The sequence below is a fragment of the Zosterops lateralis genome (genome assembly GCF_965231275.1).
Source record: "Zosterops lateralis genome assembly, chromosome: 11".
NCBI lineage: Eukaryota > Metazoa > Chordata > Aves > Passeriformes > Zosteropidae > Zosterops > Zosterops lateralis.
Window position 1 is genome coordinate 4743702 of NC_139771.1, and position 16073 is coordinate 4759774.

General features: G+C 44.5%; 1 protein-coding gene across 2 annotated transcripts in view; it reads right to left on the reverse strand.

Moving 5' to 3' along the window:
• The window catches only part of RBM6 (RNA binding motif protein 6), a 58558-nt gene that overhangs the window by 36071 nt on the left and 6414 nt on the right, over positions 1 to 16073 (reverse strand). For both annotated transcript variants that reach the window (XM_083869707.1, XM_083869706.1), the window contains exons 3-5: positions 14379 to 15717; positions 13535 to 13624; positions 12140 to 12209 (exon numbers count right to left, since the gene is read on the reverse strand). In XM_083869707.1, the coding sequence (XP_083725833.1) occupies positions 12140 to 12209; positions 13535 to 13624; positions 14379 to 15717 (1499 nt within the window). The remainder of the gene's footprint in view (positions 1 to 12139; positions 12210 to 13534; positions 13625 to 14378; positions 15718 to 16073) is intronic.

Below are 16073 nucleotides of genomic sequence, written 5' to 3' on the forward strand. Positions count from 1 at the left end.
CCTCCAATGACAAGCCCTCTAACCACCACCCCTCTACCTCAGAATGAAAAAGAAAGAAACCAGGGACTAGCTGGATGATGATTAACTGCGCAGTTTACCATGAATGTTAATAGCAGTGTTCCCACTCTCCCTTACATAACCTAGTGACAGACACACCTTTTCTTAGGGCAAGAAATAATTGCTTTGCTGTTTGTTTTCTCTAAGTCATAGTGACTTTCCATTGCCAGTTTCACATTTTGTGCTACCTTGGAGGCAGCACTCTCCAAAGTAAGTGTTGATAAATCATTTCCAAGTACCTTGCCACAGATGTATTTTACACAAATAGCTAGCATTTTAATTGGGCAATATTTCAGAAAGAACTAACACAATTCCTTTGCCTTTGCTATTTTTCTTTCAACACCTGCTTACTTTTTGAAGTCCTATCCCTTGCATTATGAAAAAGTGCAGCTGAGCAGGAATGAGAACTCCAACTTTCTCATTTTGGTATAGATGTCACTGCACACATAACAAGAGGGTGTGGGAGCTTTAAGTTTAGATTCAAGAAACTATAGAGCCTTTACTCTTCTCACGGCCTGGAAAGCTGTCATCTCAGTCACTGCAGAAGAGACCCACTGATTTAACTGTGTACTCCAGTTACCTGCACTGAAACATGATGTCCTAAAGTAAAGTGCAGGGTGAACACTACAGAATCTAAGACCAACTCAAGATCCATCCATGATGTTGAAATTATCTCCAAGAACTGGAGCGCTGAGGAACAACCTAAACTCACAACCTCACCCTTCACATGTCAAGGCTACCACACTCCAAAACTGTACTTTCCAAATTATCATGGGCAGAGATAATCCTACACGAGCATAAGCAGTGAGAGGGCTTGGCTCCCTCCTCCTGCTGCTCTTTTGGCAGGTTTGGAGCGAGAGGAAGGCTGGTCTGCATGTGATCTGTTACATTTTAGGCACCTAGCTGTCCTGGGGAAGAGTTTGTCTTCCCTCCTACTAAAGATGCACATCTCGGCTCTGGTATTTTCAACCCAGGCATGTATCTGGTTCCTACTGCTTCAGCCCCTCACCTTCCATGAAAAGGTAATTCCATGCATGGTTCTCTCAGGCAAGGCATTCCAGCCTCCTGGAAAAGCCCCCATCTCCCTCAAGCCTATGCCTAAGAACATTTGCTGCACTCTCTAGTTTTTCCTTCTCTCTCACTTTACCATCTTTGTAGCTTACCACATCAAAGACAAGACCACACAAAACTATTTCATCATCAAACCCTACTGATTTTTTTTATCTTTTTATTTTTTATTCTGGGAGCTCTTTGCATGCAGTTCTAACAACACAATCTCAACTCTGCACCTTTGCCTTTAATAACAAGACTCCAATGTGAATCTAGCACTTCTTTCACCTCACAGAGGAATTTCATCCCCTTTCCCATATTATTTTAGTCAATATAATTATGCTGAACAGAAATTTATCAATCTGTATGCTGTTCAGCTCAGTGGAAGAAGCAGTCCAGCAGCACAACATCTGTGGTGGAAGGCAGCTAAAGCCACTTGACACCCTGACATCAAGTGGGCACCTGGAACTAGAGGTGTGGTTTCAGCTGGCAGGATTGACAGAGCCAAATGGATCCAGCTGTTCCCATAGCATCCATTCTGCTCTGCAGTACACCGGATCACATTTTGAAAATAAAGGAGTTCTCTCTGCAGAAGGCAGCTGCTCTCCAGAAGCAGTGCTGCCCCTTGCTGGGAGACTGCTCTGCATTCCAGGCAGACACTTCTGCTACTCCATGCACAGTGTGCAGCCTCACGTGGTACATTTTAAAGCCTTACTGAAATCCAGAACTCTCAAGTCACTTCTTTCCTTTCTGTTTAGAAAAGGGCTCCATGAATGATATTTGTCAGCCCATAAGGCTCCTGATTCCCCTTCAGAGAGGATTTTTGAAAGCTGCTGTAATCAGCAAAGCAAGATCAGAGCACTATCTTACTTTACATCCTCATGAAGGGACTGAGTAGTTTAGACATGATTTAATCCAGCATGACACAACTGAGAGTGCAAGACTGAATGTTAGATACAAACGGAGATACAAAAGCTCAGATGCTTGGAGGAATGTACGCCACAGGATCATTCCAAGGTTTACATGGAGACAGTTAAGGGGAAGTCCAGCACATTTCTCCTTCTATATTTTCTCCACCTCTGCTCTCCCCCACCAAACTCATAAACATAGCAGCAATAACATGTACAAGAACAATAACCATGGGCTCCATATCCTGCTGAAATGCAGCTCCAGGCCAGACATTCAGCTCCTGTGGTCGGCTCGCAGAGGGACACAGCGTTCTGGAATTCACTACGAGCTGTCCTTGCACAGACAGCACTGAAGTAGTGATGCAAGAAGAGAGCAGCCTGGAGCCACTTGCTGAAAAACCACCACTGAAGATGTGTGGGGGCTTGACACTTTTCCCCTCCCCCAGATCCAGAGCTTTGCATGGATCTGACAAGCACACTCAGGATGTGAGAACTACGGAGTAACATCAGCCTTGGGCGGCACGCCACCCCTGCTCTGCCCCCAGCTCCTCCAGAGCATCCTTCCATTTTAGACCACGGCAGGGAGGCGACTGAAATGGAAGCCTGTGGAACAGTGGCACCACACCTTCAAAATGTAATGGCTGCTGATTTTTCCACCATCTGCAACAACCACATTACCCAGAGAACAACACTTAAAACAAAACCAAGTGGCTTGAGGCTGGTTCTTATGGGGGCACAACTACAGAGGCTCCTGCCACCAACTATTGCTGTGCCTCTTCCCTGCCTCCTCCACAGGGCTGGTCCAGCTCTGTGTAGAAGCCACTGAGCTTGGATATTTTTGTTTCTGAAGCCTTCACACAGATTGCCTGTCAGAATGCCAACAAGAGAGGTGCTCTTACCAAAAGCAGGGCATGAGATTTTGATGGAGGAATAGGGTCAGGCACCTAATGGCAGGAACTGGTTCCATAGGCATCCCAAGGTAAGCAGTGCTCCCCTGTGAGTGAGAGCTCTTGGACACCCCTCTGGTAGTCTTCAGGTCATAGCAGTAAACCAAAGCAACCAAACCAGCGAAGCAAAACCACTGCTGAAGAATACAGTGGGGTTTTCGACTCAGAGGCCTAACTTCACATGCAAGGTTCATATGAAGATATAAATCCTGGTTTCTCCATCGTTGATTAGTACGATACTACAGTTTCAGGATCCACAAGAAATTAGAATGGAGTAATGATCTGCCGAAGTATATATGATCAACATGAACACTGTCAAAAAGGAAAGAAATCCTTGTGTGATATTTTCCCCACACAACCTCTGAGCATGCTGCAGCACAGCTACACTGTCCAAATGATCTTTCCAACAGGAACACTTGAACTTGCTCAGATTTTGGCCCTAGCACAGCTATAAAGCATGCGTGTCCTCATCTCCCCCCATGTTTTAGGTCAACTGCATAAAAGGACTCTTGTACCTTATTTAGCTACTTCCTTTCAGCTGTGCAAGTCTACAGTACCACAGGCTGTGTACGATGGATGAAATCAGAATGCAAGGAGAGCATGCACAGAGATTGCAGAGGACTTCTGCTTTCCCTTAAGTGCTTCTATGTATACACAATCCTTTATGGATGCTCCCAAAGCATGCTTGGTTGTCTTCTGCACTGAAAATGGCACAAACACTTAATACTTAGGAGTAAGGACACATTTAGAGCTCCATGAAGCTGCTCTGCAAGCATTGGAATAAGGAACATTCTGCATCTGAAACAGACGTGTTTTAGCAAAGTGAATTTTGACAGCAAATGGAGCATCCCTGCTAGCATGCAATGGTTTGGCTAAAAATCCTGAAAGCCTGCCCTAAAATTACTGTTCTTTGGCTTCAGATATAGAGATCAAAGACTTGAGATTTAAAATAAGTCTTGTCTCTATACAGACAGTTTCTACTGAACAACTGACACATAGTAATGTGTTACTTCACCATAGTTTGTTATATCAAAGATCTAAATAAAGGAAAACCATAATGTTGTTCTCATAAGGACTGTAAGCAGTGTGAAGACAAAAAAAAAATCTCTGGAGTTTTAGAAGACCAGACAAAAAGATCCTGTAGCGATAGCAGCCCTGTCTGTGCCAAAGCAAAGATAGTTTTGGAAAGAAAGCAGGATGGCAACATGACAAAGGCATCCAATCCGAGAGGCGATCCAGCTTCTTGATTCTAGGAATGAGTGTGCAGCCAGTTGTGCTCCTGCACAACCTCAACAAGCTTAAAGCGTTAGGTCACCTCATGTAGGTGGCTGCCATCACCTGCCTTTGCAAAAACAACCGTGACAAACCCCCAGCTGCTCTGGTGCACAAAGATGTTCCTCCTCCTAGACAGGAACAACAGAGTCTCCCATTAAAGTAACTCCATGTAACAGCTCACCAAAGGACACTACACTAACTGGGGCAGCTGGGCCACCTGCCAGTGTGGTGGAGGTCCCTGCACCTGCCAGGTGGGGCCAAGCAGCCTCAGGGCAGACGGATGCAATGCAATCTCCACAGGCAGAGAGCTTCCCCACCATCCCAACAACACTTCACTTATTTTTTTGCCCTAGGATAAGACAGAACTACCACAGAAGAAAAGCATTTGCAGTTCTGGGGACTTCTATGACTCAAAGAGATGCACTAAAGCAGAGCCATGGCCAGCAGCTGAAGCAGAAGATTCCGCTGCTTGCTGCTTCCAGAGACAGCTTGGCAGAGCAGGGTGCAGCTGAGGAAATGCTCCACAGAGTTTCACCCATGCTAGAGAAGAAAGTTCTATTGCTGCAATGGCAGCTACAGCATAAAGTATGGAGTGACTATGAAGGACTTCTACATCCCTGAAGGAATCTGCAGTCTCACACACTGATCTTTGGGGAGCTCGGTAATGGAGACAGGGATTGTGCACCCTGTTCTCAGAGAATCTGTCATTCTGTGGTTGAAAGGAAGATCTACCTCATGAGTGGGAGATTTTGGCAATGTGCCTATCACCCCATGCACAAGATTCACCTGTTTCCTTCAAGGAAAGATGTGAACATAGGTCATCCATACCAGAGTGAATAATACTGGAGAACACAGGGCTTTCTCTGGATCTCTGCTATTACACTGGTCTACTATTAGGAGGCATCATACACTCAATGCTTCCAAGAAAACAGGAGCTCCTGGACACGCTCAGGAATGGCTGTACTTGTGCTTACTTAGCAAGCACTGCCTTTGCAGTGAGGATGGACACCAGAATAGTGGCAGGCAGAGGAAATAAATCTGTCCAACCAGCCTGAAAAGCTGGAGGGCACCCCCGCAGCACAGCAGGGACGGCAGCAATCTATCTAGGCTACCACAGAAGCCGAAATCATGAGCTCTCTCAATACCAGCTGGTGGATTCTGAGCATCCATAAATTTGTCAGATCTCTTTACTGCACAGATAAATTGGTCTTCAGAGCCACTAAAGCTAAAGAGCTGTACTAGAATAAACAGGACAATCTGCAACAAGTCATATCCCCAGTCCCTTTCAAAGGCTGAGCATTTACAAGCCACACCTGCTGCTGGGAAAAGGCCTGTCACTTCCTGCTGTCCCTCTGTGTAAAGAAGTACATTCTTACACACTCATTCATGACAGAGAACAACACTGAAACCACAGGAAATGAAACAGAGCTGTATTCTGAAAGATAAAGCACTACAGTCCATCCTGGAGAACAACACACGGAAAGGAGAGACACCCTCAAAGGTGGATACCAGCAGCTCCATAAACTACAGAAACTACTACAGTAGGAGAGCCCCAAATGCCTGTCAACCCTTCTTGGCCCAAGGAGGATAGTTTATACACCAGCACAAAGGAGAGGAGGGCAAAAAACCTCAGTGCTAAGATTGTACACACTGTAGTTTTATTAAAGACAAAGTATTACATTATGTTTGTACAGAAAATGGAATCTGAGGCAGGTTGGGGCTTTCACTAAACTCCATGAGAGAGGACTGTGAGTTGCATACCTGGAAAGGTGTTACCTCCAGGAACTTCGTTTTAAAGTGCTGCTAAAGTGAACCTGGTCTCCAGGATATACGACTTGTTGTCTTAGCACAAGGTAATCAAGGTAATGTCAGTACACTGTGCAAAGCCTTGATGTTTTGCTCCAGAGATGCAAAAGGAATTAGCACCTTTATAAAAATGGATTCTGCCTGTCAAAAAGGCTGTGAGCATGTTTTATGGATGGATGTGTTTGTTGCCTTTTCAGAATAGGCCTTATAACCCTGAACCAAGGTTGATCACTATCACAAACACTGACTTAGACCGGATTTGTACTTCCTGTTTCCCAAGCCACCACATGAGGAAAGAGGAGCAAGAACACCTTTTGCTTCCAAGAGACAATGCACTAGTGCCCTGAAACCAAGCAAGACAAGCCAAAAGCCTACTGCCCACGTAGCTGGAAAAACTGGCAAGGTCTGCTATTGATGACCATGGACTAATTCCAGCTAAGTGTATTTTTTGGTTCTTGGCAGGCTATTCTGGCTACAAGCTAGAATCAATTGGTTCAGGCAGATCAGTGCTGAAGATACTTCCACAAGTCCTGGCAGGTGACCCCTGCAGTCTGCAGAACTCTGCTGATGACTGGGGGATCTGACCATGCCTCAAGGGGAAACTCCTCATGTGCTACAGCATCTCCTGAACTCAGGGATGGTCACCTCAGCTCTCAACAAGTGGCTGAGATCTGCAGGCCTGAATCATGGCTGATGCAGCAGAGGGGCCACACAACCTCCACTGTGCAAAGCACTAAGCACAGCAACAGGAGATTATTCATCCTGTGGGGCATCAGCACCAGCCTCAATGGTGAGCCAAGCTGTCCCCTGTATAATTAGCACAACAGGCCAGAAGCCCCTCTGCACCACAGCTCGAGCTAGAGACACCCCACAGCAACCCACACTGTGTGTTTGTACCAAATCCAAGAATCTAAGTCTTTGTGGGACCTGGTCCTCATCTAACTCCAGAGGGCTGGTGTCAAGCCCTGCATATGAGGAAGCCACCAGCTCAGCACACATCCACCCTTCTCCACCTTTTCCCAAGGGCACTGCATCACTCCAGAAAGGAAACAAAAAGGTTTCTGTTTGGCACAGTTCCAGAAACGCTGTCTTCCCCTGCAGAGAAGCAGCTCACCTCTCCAGTCCTACCTAAAGCTGGGAGCTGCAGCATGATGGCACCTGTGGCAGGAGCAGCATCTTGCCAGCATTTCTGGCCTCTAAGAGCAGCCATACCCAAACACCACCCACAGCAAGGAAGCTAAAACCCTCTTATATACATGGGCCTGACAGACACACAGCCACGTCTGCCTCAAGGGAAAGGCGATCTCACTATCTCACTACCTTGGAATGCACTCCAGCCATGGAAAATGGAGAACTTATCCCTACTGAGGAGAGGTGCACCCATCAAAAAAAAAAAAAAAAAAAAAAAAAAAAAAAAAAAAAAAAAAATCAGCACCAATTTTCCCATAATGAGCTGGAAACATCTGGACCGTTAAATTATGAGTTTTAGCAAAATATCACACTGAAAAATACAATTCTGAATTCCAGAGGCTTCCTGATATATTCCTGAAACCAATGATTCACTGTTATGATATACAAGATAGACTGCACTTGGAGGGGAAAAAAAAGCAGCACCTTTTAAAGATTTATCTAAGGGGCTTATTAATATTTAACAGGGCACCAATGCGGCAGAGCTTAGAGAGAACAAGCAAGATAATCCAGTTTCTTGTAGGACTTGGCCGAGGCAATTTTAAGTTTAACACAGGGAGGGATAAGGGAAGCAGTTCCAAGCACCACATAAGGGGCTGGTCTGGAGAAATGAAACAGAACATGAATGCCAGGGCAAGAAGTGGCTGAGCCAGCAACAAAGGACATTTAGTGGCAATAATGCTTGCTAAAACAAAAGCTTTTCAAAAGAGACCAGGCAGCTGCCATAAAGCAGCTCATGTTTTCAGGTAACACTACATTTCTTGGGTGTTCCTCCACCACAGGAAGAAGCCTGTCCTTTATCACCAGTCACCTGTATCTGTGTGGACACTGCTCTGGCCCCAAGCATTACTGCTGTTCAGGGAGCTTCTACCTGCTCCAGGCATTCCTGTTCCATGGGTACTTTGTTCCTCAGGGGTGCTGTATTGTGTTCCTACATACTCACCCAGGGTTCAAACCCAAGTATTTGGAAGGGCCAGAACAGGGTTAAAACCCCCAGTTTCCCAATTCCTGAAGTGCTGCACTAATTTAGAGAGTACATAAAGGGGCTGGGGTAGATGTCACTGCTCCTGCTGACTAGAATCCAGCTCACCTGGTCCCTCCAGGTCCACTTCAGAGCTCCTCTCCACCATAGTGAGAGTGTCCATTCTCCACCAGGCTCTGCCAGCCCAGTAAAAATTCCTCTCAGTTCCCCAGATGGGCTTATGGAGTGAACTAGAAAAGTGTCGTGGGCTGCCAGCCATTTCTCAGGCTTACTTTCCCTGAACAGCTTTCACAGCTGCTGGTACCAACACTAACATGAATCCTGGTTGGAAAACACATGTTCCAAGCTTGTCCCACTGCATGCTGCATCCAAGAGAACAATTTGAACAGAAGGCTCAGAGTGTGCCTTGTGCTTTCACTTATTACTTTGGACAAAGTGTCTTTTAAGATAAGCAGCCCTTTAAGATAAAGCTAGCTCCATGTCCTTCCTTCTCCAGGGCACACATGTGTGACTCAGCCAGAGCTCTGTGCATATCAGACCCTCAAGATGAGATCTCAGGCTTATGTCTGACATTAGCCAGGGAAGTAGAAATAAAGCCTGATGAAAATCAGGCAGGAGGTAAGTTTAAAATATGATCAAAATCAAATCCAGGCAACGTGGGTTCATGTTAGACTCCTCAAAGGTCAAAAGGTATTAGCTTCAAGTTCCTGGCAGTCAGCACCAAGGCAGGAGCATAGACAGTGACAGGAGGAGGAGAGATCCCATACCATGGGCAGCCAGTGTCATCACACACTGCACTAACACCTCCACAGAGGGGACACCACAGTGAAAAGCCACAGGAAGGCCCTGAGCCCAGCAGGCAGAGACAAGCACCCTCAGACGGGATAAGGGAGCTCACAACCCCTTCCCAGAGAGCTGCTGGCAAGTCATCACCACAAGCATCTACAGGAGCAGTGGGACATCCATGCTCTGCCTCCACACAAGGCTCCAGGACATACTGCACACCAAAGCAGCTGACAGTCTTTGAAAAGGCTCCATGGTCACCTCAAGGTTTTTCTTTGCAAAGATTCACTGGACAGACACGGCCAAACACACTTTAGAATGCAAGCTGAAAGATATAACATAGTTATTTCTGCCAAGACTGACACATCACACTGGAAGAAGACCTCTTCCCCCCGCAAAAATGGATTTGGCACTTTCAGTCCGAATCTACAGGTATCAGCTCAAAAATCTAATTGATGGAAATTACAAGTTAATGTATTTTAGGGTAATAGTAGAAAGTCTGACTTTGACATTTTATCATTGTAAATATCTGCCTCTTTGATTTAAATAGAATTACTATGCCACTTCTTAAGGTCTCTCCTTTCACTGTCTTGTTTAAAATCTAGCCATCATTTCAGTTTGTGGGCTTCAGAGACAAAATAATCTAAAGAATCAACAGCTTGAATGCATACCAAAATCACAGCAGGTATATTAAGAACAGAGTTCCATTCTCAGCACAGCCTTCAGTGAAAATAGACTTTCCTTCGCACATACAGAGTATGTAAAAAAAGGGGGCTTTATAAAGAAATTGAGCTGCTTTTACCAAGAAAAATCAACCATATATTTTTCTCCAAACCAGAAAAAGTCTTGTAGAAGATCATACAGTGGAATCATTACACTGAAGCTGCTGAGATAAGCTTTATGATAAGCGTTATCTTTCTGAGAAACTGATCCGAACCTCACTTATTTCGAGTTAATTGCATGTTATTTGTTACGGCTGTTATTGTTCCCCCCACAGCTGTAAGCATTCTTCTCTCAAACACACTCAACATGCATACTTATGATAAATGTTATTTTTAACATTTCTGGACAGCACTCAAAAATATACAAACCACTCAGACTGGCTTAGCACGTGCTCCTGTAAGCCAGGCTGCCATCGTCCCACCGAGCCCATACAGCAGGCGTATGCCAGAGACATCAGTAATCCAAAAGGTTTGCTTTCAATTCTTATGGATATTTACATACACACCCCATCACAAGAGCATTGTTTAGCCCATGACTGGCCTTTAGTTTCAAAGAAGTTTAGCTTTTCAGAAATTAATATTAATTCAATTCTGTATGTTTCTCTAGGAGGAGCTAATGTGAAAAGCTGGATTAATTTTACTACAGCTTCCAGTTACCCAATTTCTAAAAGAAGTATTTGCAATGCAGGAAGCTTTTACTGCCCTAGACATATCCATCTTGTGCAAGAAGGATCAGAGAGCTGCTTAAATGCAGCCTCAGGACACAATGCAAAACAAAGACGCTGGAGCCTCCATGTAACCTTGAACAAAGCTACACCGTTTAAATGACTGATGTTGACTGGACAGGGTTAAACAACAGCTTTACACAGCTCATAAAACATGAGCTAATTTTAACTTCATTCTTTGCCTCCTCACAATTGCCAGAAAAATTTTTTAAAAAGCCAACTTTGCAGCTGAAGAGACAGCCTGAAACGGAATGCAGCTTTTGGAGAGACGGCAGAAAACTGCAGCCCTCGCATCACGTGTGACCACCCGCAGATACTGGAGCTTCTGCACATAACTTCAGACACTGCTCTCATCCTGAGCAGCCTTTGAAACAGGGAAGGGGAAGGAAGAAACAGCAGTTCCCTAACAAGGGCAGTAAGTCCTAATAATGTACATGGGAAGAGACTTAGGAAGAAATTTCCAGTTCAAGTTGATTTCTTACTGAAGTGACACGTTTCAGAAGGAAAAAAAAAAAACCACAACAACTGACAAATCTCATCAGCACAGGCAAAAAAGAAGCATGTTGCAATTATTGTGTTGCAGTCAGTGCTGTGTGGGTGACGACAGCCATGCTGAACTATGCTTAGAAAAGAGGAAAGGAAGCAAGAAAGACAAACTGTGCCCCTTAAGCCCTGCTTGTTTGGTCAGATTACATGACACAGGGATGTTCTTTAGTTCAAAGTTCCTGAGAAGGTTGTGAAATCTCCTTTGACAGCTTCCAGAAACAAAAATACACTTGAGAAATACCCCACTGCCCCAGTTTCTCTCCCCAGTTACTAAACACATTGCAAGCCTTTATATAATGTATTGACACCAAGAATTCCAGCTGCTTCACATACAACGCATACTGAAAATAAGGAAACACAGTGATGAATGTAGAAGCCTCTGTTCTCCTAGGTTTAAAAAAAATCAAAATAAAATACCAGTTTTCAGGTACTTCCTACTAGTATTACCCACACCAATCTCCAGGACTCACCCTTCCTACCATCGCACATCTTTGTTCCAGTACAAATTTTTCACAAAACAGCCTTGTAAAATATTTCTTTCTTCAGAATCCTATACACACTGATCAGAAGTACAGCAGAACTTTATTCTTTGAATGAGGAAGAACATCCAGACCCAGTAGCTGGATGTCTGCTTATAAAACTTAATTTGTCTTTTTTTTTAACCTGTTATCATATCTAAGCAGGGTACCAGTTTCAGGTTACTGAAGGAGAAATGTTAGGATGGAACAGGTTTCCTGAGGACACTATTTGTGCAGCATTTGTTCCACAGTAAGACCACCTCAGAAACAAGATTTAGAACAATCTGAAAGGATTTAGTAGTAGTAGTAGTTAAAAAAACCTATGGAGGAATTAATCTTCTGTCCTATGGCTTTACTCTTGATTGCTATTAGAACAGCCTTAGTGTTCTTCCTGTTGCTCCTACACCTCTCCAGAGGCAGCTGGACACATGCTTTACCTCTGAGGCAGCAGTGAATATAGCCATCAATTTTGAGGACAAGAGGACAAACTACAAAACTCAGAGGGCATTTTAATTAAAAAATACCTGCAATTAGGGCATGTAAGACTTTAACCAAATTACTTAAGAGGATACTGGTGTAAAAAATACCCTGTTGTCACCTTGAAACTAGAAGCACTGGAAAAGCATTCTCACCTGAGCTGTAGTCTTTCAGTCGCAGGTCCTTCACAGGTGTCCCATCAGGCCCTCGGAAAGCGTTGAGGATCTACAGGAAGTATAAGATCCACTTCATCTCCAAAATCAAACCTCCAAACCCAAGGTACTTGCCAATGCACATTTCTGTGTATTGCCAATGCACACTTCTGTCTCTCCAAGGGTTCTGTTCTTTCTAGTTTAAGTCTGTTACAAACGGACACACTTCCCAGCAGTGCCTGAGAATTACGTTCCAGCAGTACCTGAGAATTACGTTCCAGCAGTACCTGAGAATTGCTACCGAGTTTTCAAAGTATTTTTGGGTTTTGTTTGAAGAAGTGAGCACCATTTACACCACAATTCAGCTGTTCAAAGGTTTATTACACTGATTTGTGGTGTTTTTGCACGGAAGTGGTTTTTTCAAGAAAGTTATAGCAAAAGCAAACAGTGACTAACGAACTAGTCACTGTGATCACTAGTGACTAGTGACCAGTGAACCAATCACTTGCTGGCATTTCTCTTATTTTAATCCTGTGAGGTCACAGAGGAGTGTGATCTTCCTAGTGGCTTTATCAGATGTCAATATTTAAACCTAGTCACTGATTGGTTTTGCTATAACCTTCTTGAAAAAAACACTTCCTCGCAAAACCAGCATGTGGTTTCAGCCAGACAGTTCAACTCAGATCCTTATTTAGGGTCAAAGATGTCCTACTGCCTTTAAGAAAATCAAAGTGCAAGGGCAACTATTCCGAGTCTTATCATCCTCTGAAGGACAAAGTTCCTGCTGTGAGTTCTCCTTTATGAAGCCTCAGAAGATGATCACTACAGCTAACCCTAGCAAAAATTGCTGCATGTAGGGGTTCTCATGCCTGGAACTTTCACCAAATAAACAAAAAGCCCCAAACCTGAAGTCCTAATTCATAGTAGAAGTTTTAGGAAATGGAGCTACTTTCACCTTGTAGCCTAGATCATTTTATATTTTTTACTAAAAGCAGCAGGAGCAGCTGGTATCTTTTCCATCTTTGTAAGATCTCATTTAAGCCATTTCAAGTAACTAAGAACAAACAAGTTCACTTAGACACTACATGTCTTCTGAGCCCAAAATAGAAGTAACAATATTTGGTATATATAAAGCAGTGATGAAGTAAGGCATGTTGCAGAGTCTGGAGTCAAGGCTTCTAGCTATCAACACCCCACATGCAACCACAGGAAAACTCATCACTTCTAGAACCCCCAAAAACCCAGAATAATCAGATAACAGGTAACACTGCAGTGACTTCTAAATTTGGATTTTCTCCTGGGGAAATGACAGACCATCTGATATGCACTAACCAGACTTAAAAGTGGTACTTTAGAAACCCTCAGAAGAAATTTCTGGATGAGAAACATCCCACTTACATCATCCTTTGTGGCAGTTTCAGGCACTCCTCCTAGTCGAATGAGCTTGCTTGGCTTCACATACTTGGGGCAAGTCCGGTAATCTTGGTCCTTGAGTTCATACAATCAAGATGGTTTTAGAAATGAGAGATGCTGCCTCACAAGATACACAAGCAGTAGCCAAATAAAGAAAGGGAAAATTCAAAGACAAAGGTCCATAAGCAGCCTGACTCAAAGCTTTAACCCCTGTTGGAGATTCAGAGAGCTCTGGAGCAGCTCTTCACATGCTCACTGAGCTGTATAGTAAGATCTAGCTCCAGGAAAATAAAATGGGCAGATCGTATCTCTGCTTTCCAGCAGTGGGAGATTCAAATTCAATAGCAGTTATTCAAATTCAACAGCAGTTATTAACTCAGTAGTTACCACTACCTTCAGGTTTCCAAGATAACTCTGAAGGAAAAAGCATGTACAAGAAAAGCTGTACACAGGCCCACCCAAGGCAGTAGCTTCTCTGTGATATTGCTCATAAGCAACATCCAGAGGAAAATAACAAAATTAGTTTATCTGTAACCACTTCCCCCAACACCCTCTGTCTGGCCATTTTCAACGTGGGGACTTTCTGAACAAAACCTGGTTCTACATATTTAGCAACTCTCACTTGCTAAACTGCACTTCTCCTGGGAAGTGTTTCTGAGATAGAAAGGGTACCCATTAAATAACCTGGGGCAGAGAATGATCTCAGAGAAGGATGGTGAATTAGAATAGAACTGAAGTGATGGGATATGGATGAAGGCTCCTTCCCAACTCCTTCCATTCTTTGGCCAACACACATTTAACAGAGACATCAATTGACAAAACCACCTACCTGAAGGTTCTTATAGGGCCTAGAATCTTTGCTGGGTTTTCCTTCTGCAAAGGACTTGCCATGTTCATAATCAAACATCTGATGTCCTGGCAGGCGGTGATCCACATCACGATATTCCATGTTCCGGTAGTCTGCATCTTGTCTCCCAAGGAAATCCAGGTCACCTTCACCCTTTAACCCAAGATCAGAATCGGATCTTTGCTGCTCCCCCCCAGAAAGCTGCTGCTGTTGCTGCTTGTTAGCAAAGGTCTGAGGTTGCTCCTCTTGGTCCTGAAGAGTAGGCAGAGGTCCACGGCTACTTTGGAAATTGTGCGAAGTGTTATCTTCAAGACCCAGTCCCAGGGATTCGTCTTCTCTGGCTGGTGCTTCTGAGTGCTGGAATTCTCCTTTTTGGCTACCAAAGGGACTTCTATCTAGACTAAGTGCAGACTCATCTCTTTTGCTGGTGCTTAAACCAGAGCCCTCTCTTTCTCCTAAAGGTACAGTAGATTGGTTGTGCCTGAAATCTACAAGACTTTGATCCACAGGAGGCATTTCCCTATCTGAAAAGTCCATGGCAGGAGCCACATCTCTGCTCCTAAAATCCTGATCAGATCGGGATCTGTGCCTATTTCTGAAGTCTGAAGATGGTGCGTTCCTGTTCCTCAAGTCCAGATCAGAGGTGCCCACACCCCTGAAGTCCAAATCGGGTACATCCCTATTTCTGAAGTCCGAATAAGAATGTTCTCTGCCCCTGTAGTCTAACTCAGACATGTCTCTTGCCCTAAAGTCTGAATGAGGCCCATCTCGACCCCTGAAGTCAAAATCATAAGATCCCCTTCCTCTGAAGTCCGATGGAGGTGCCTCCCTGCCCCTGTAATCCATATTATGTGCTTCCCTATCCCTGTAGTTCATTCGGAACGTGTCCCTGTTCCTGTAGTCCCCTGAGGGAACATCCCCCCCCCTGAAGTCCATAGGGGGCCCTTCTCTCTCCCGGAAGTCTCCAGAGTACATATCCCTGCCCCTGTACTCAGAAGGAGGTGGCTCCCTACCTCTGAAATCCATCTGAGACTCATCTCTGCCCTGGAAGTCAGATGGTGGGAAATCCCTGCCCCTGAAATCATGGTGCCCATCCCCACCTCTGAAGTCACTACGTGGTCCATCTCTAGCTCCATAGCTGAAAGAAGGTTCCTCTCTGTTGGCAAACTGAGGATTGAGGAGGCCTGAGAGTGCCTGGATATCAAAAGGAAGTGATTTTCTGCCAGAGAAGTTGCCAGAGTGTCTTTCTTGACCAAGACTATCAAGGGAAGGAGGATATTCCCTGTTCCACCCGGGAGCAAACCTTTCTTCTTGGCTCCCACTGTAGAAATAAAGACAGTATTATTCATAACGTGCTTAAGAGTCTGAAATCTACACAGCAGCACATTCTTCTCTAAACTTTTATAGAGCTGTGTAACAGTCTAAGATCCGCAGAAGATACTGATGTTTGGCAGTTTAAGATGAGGCAGCATACGACAGATGTGAGAAAGTAAACTTGGGTGCTCCCATTTCAGCACAATTTCCAGAAGCACTCAACAGGGCATACCTGCAATATTAATGGGTTAATGATGGTAGCAATCCACATAGTCCTGCACTGCACACAGCTCTGCAGCTGTCTGAGGCGCCAGCAGCTGGTGTGTTGGTTCATTAGCATCACCAGCACACGCCTGTGAGGAA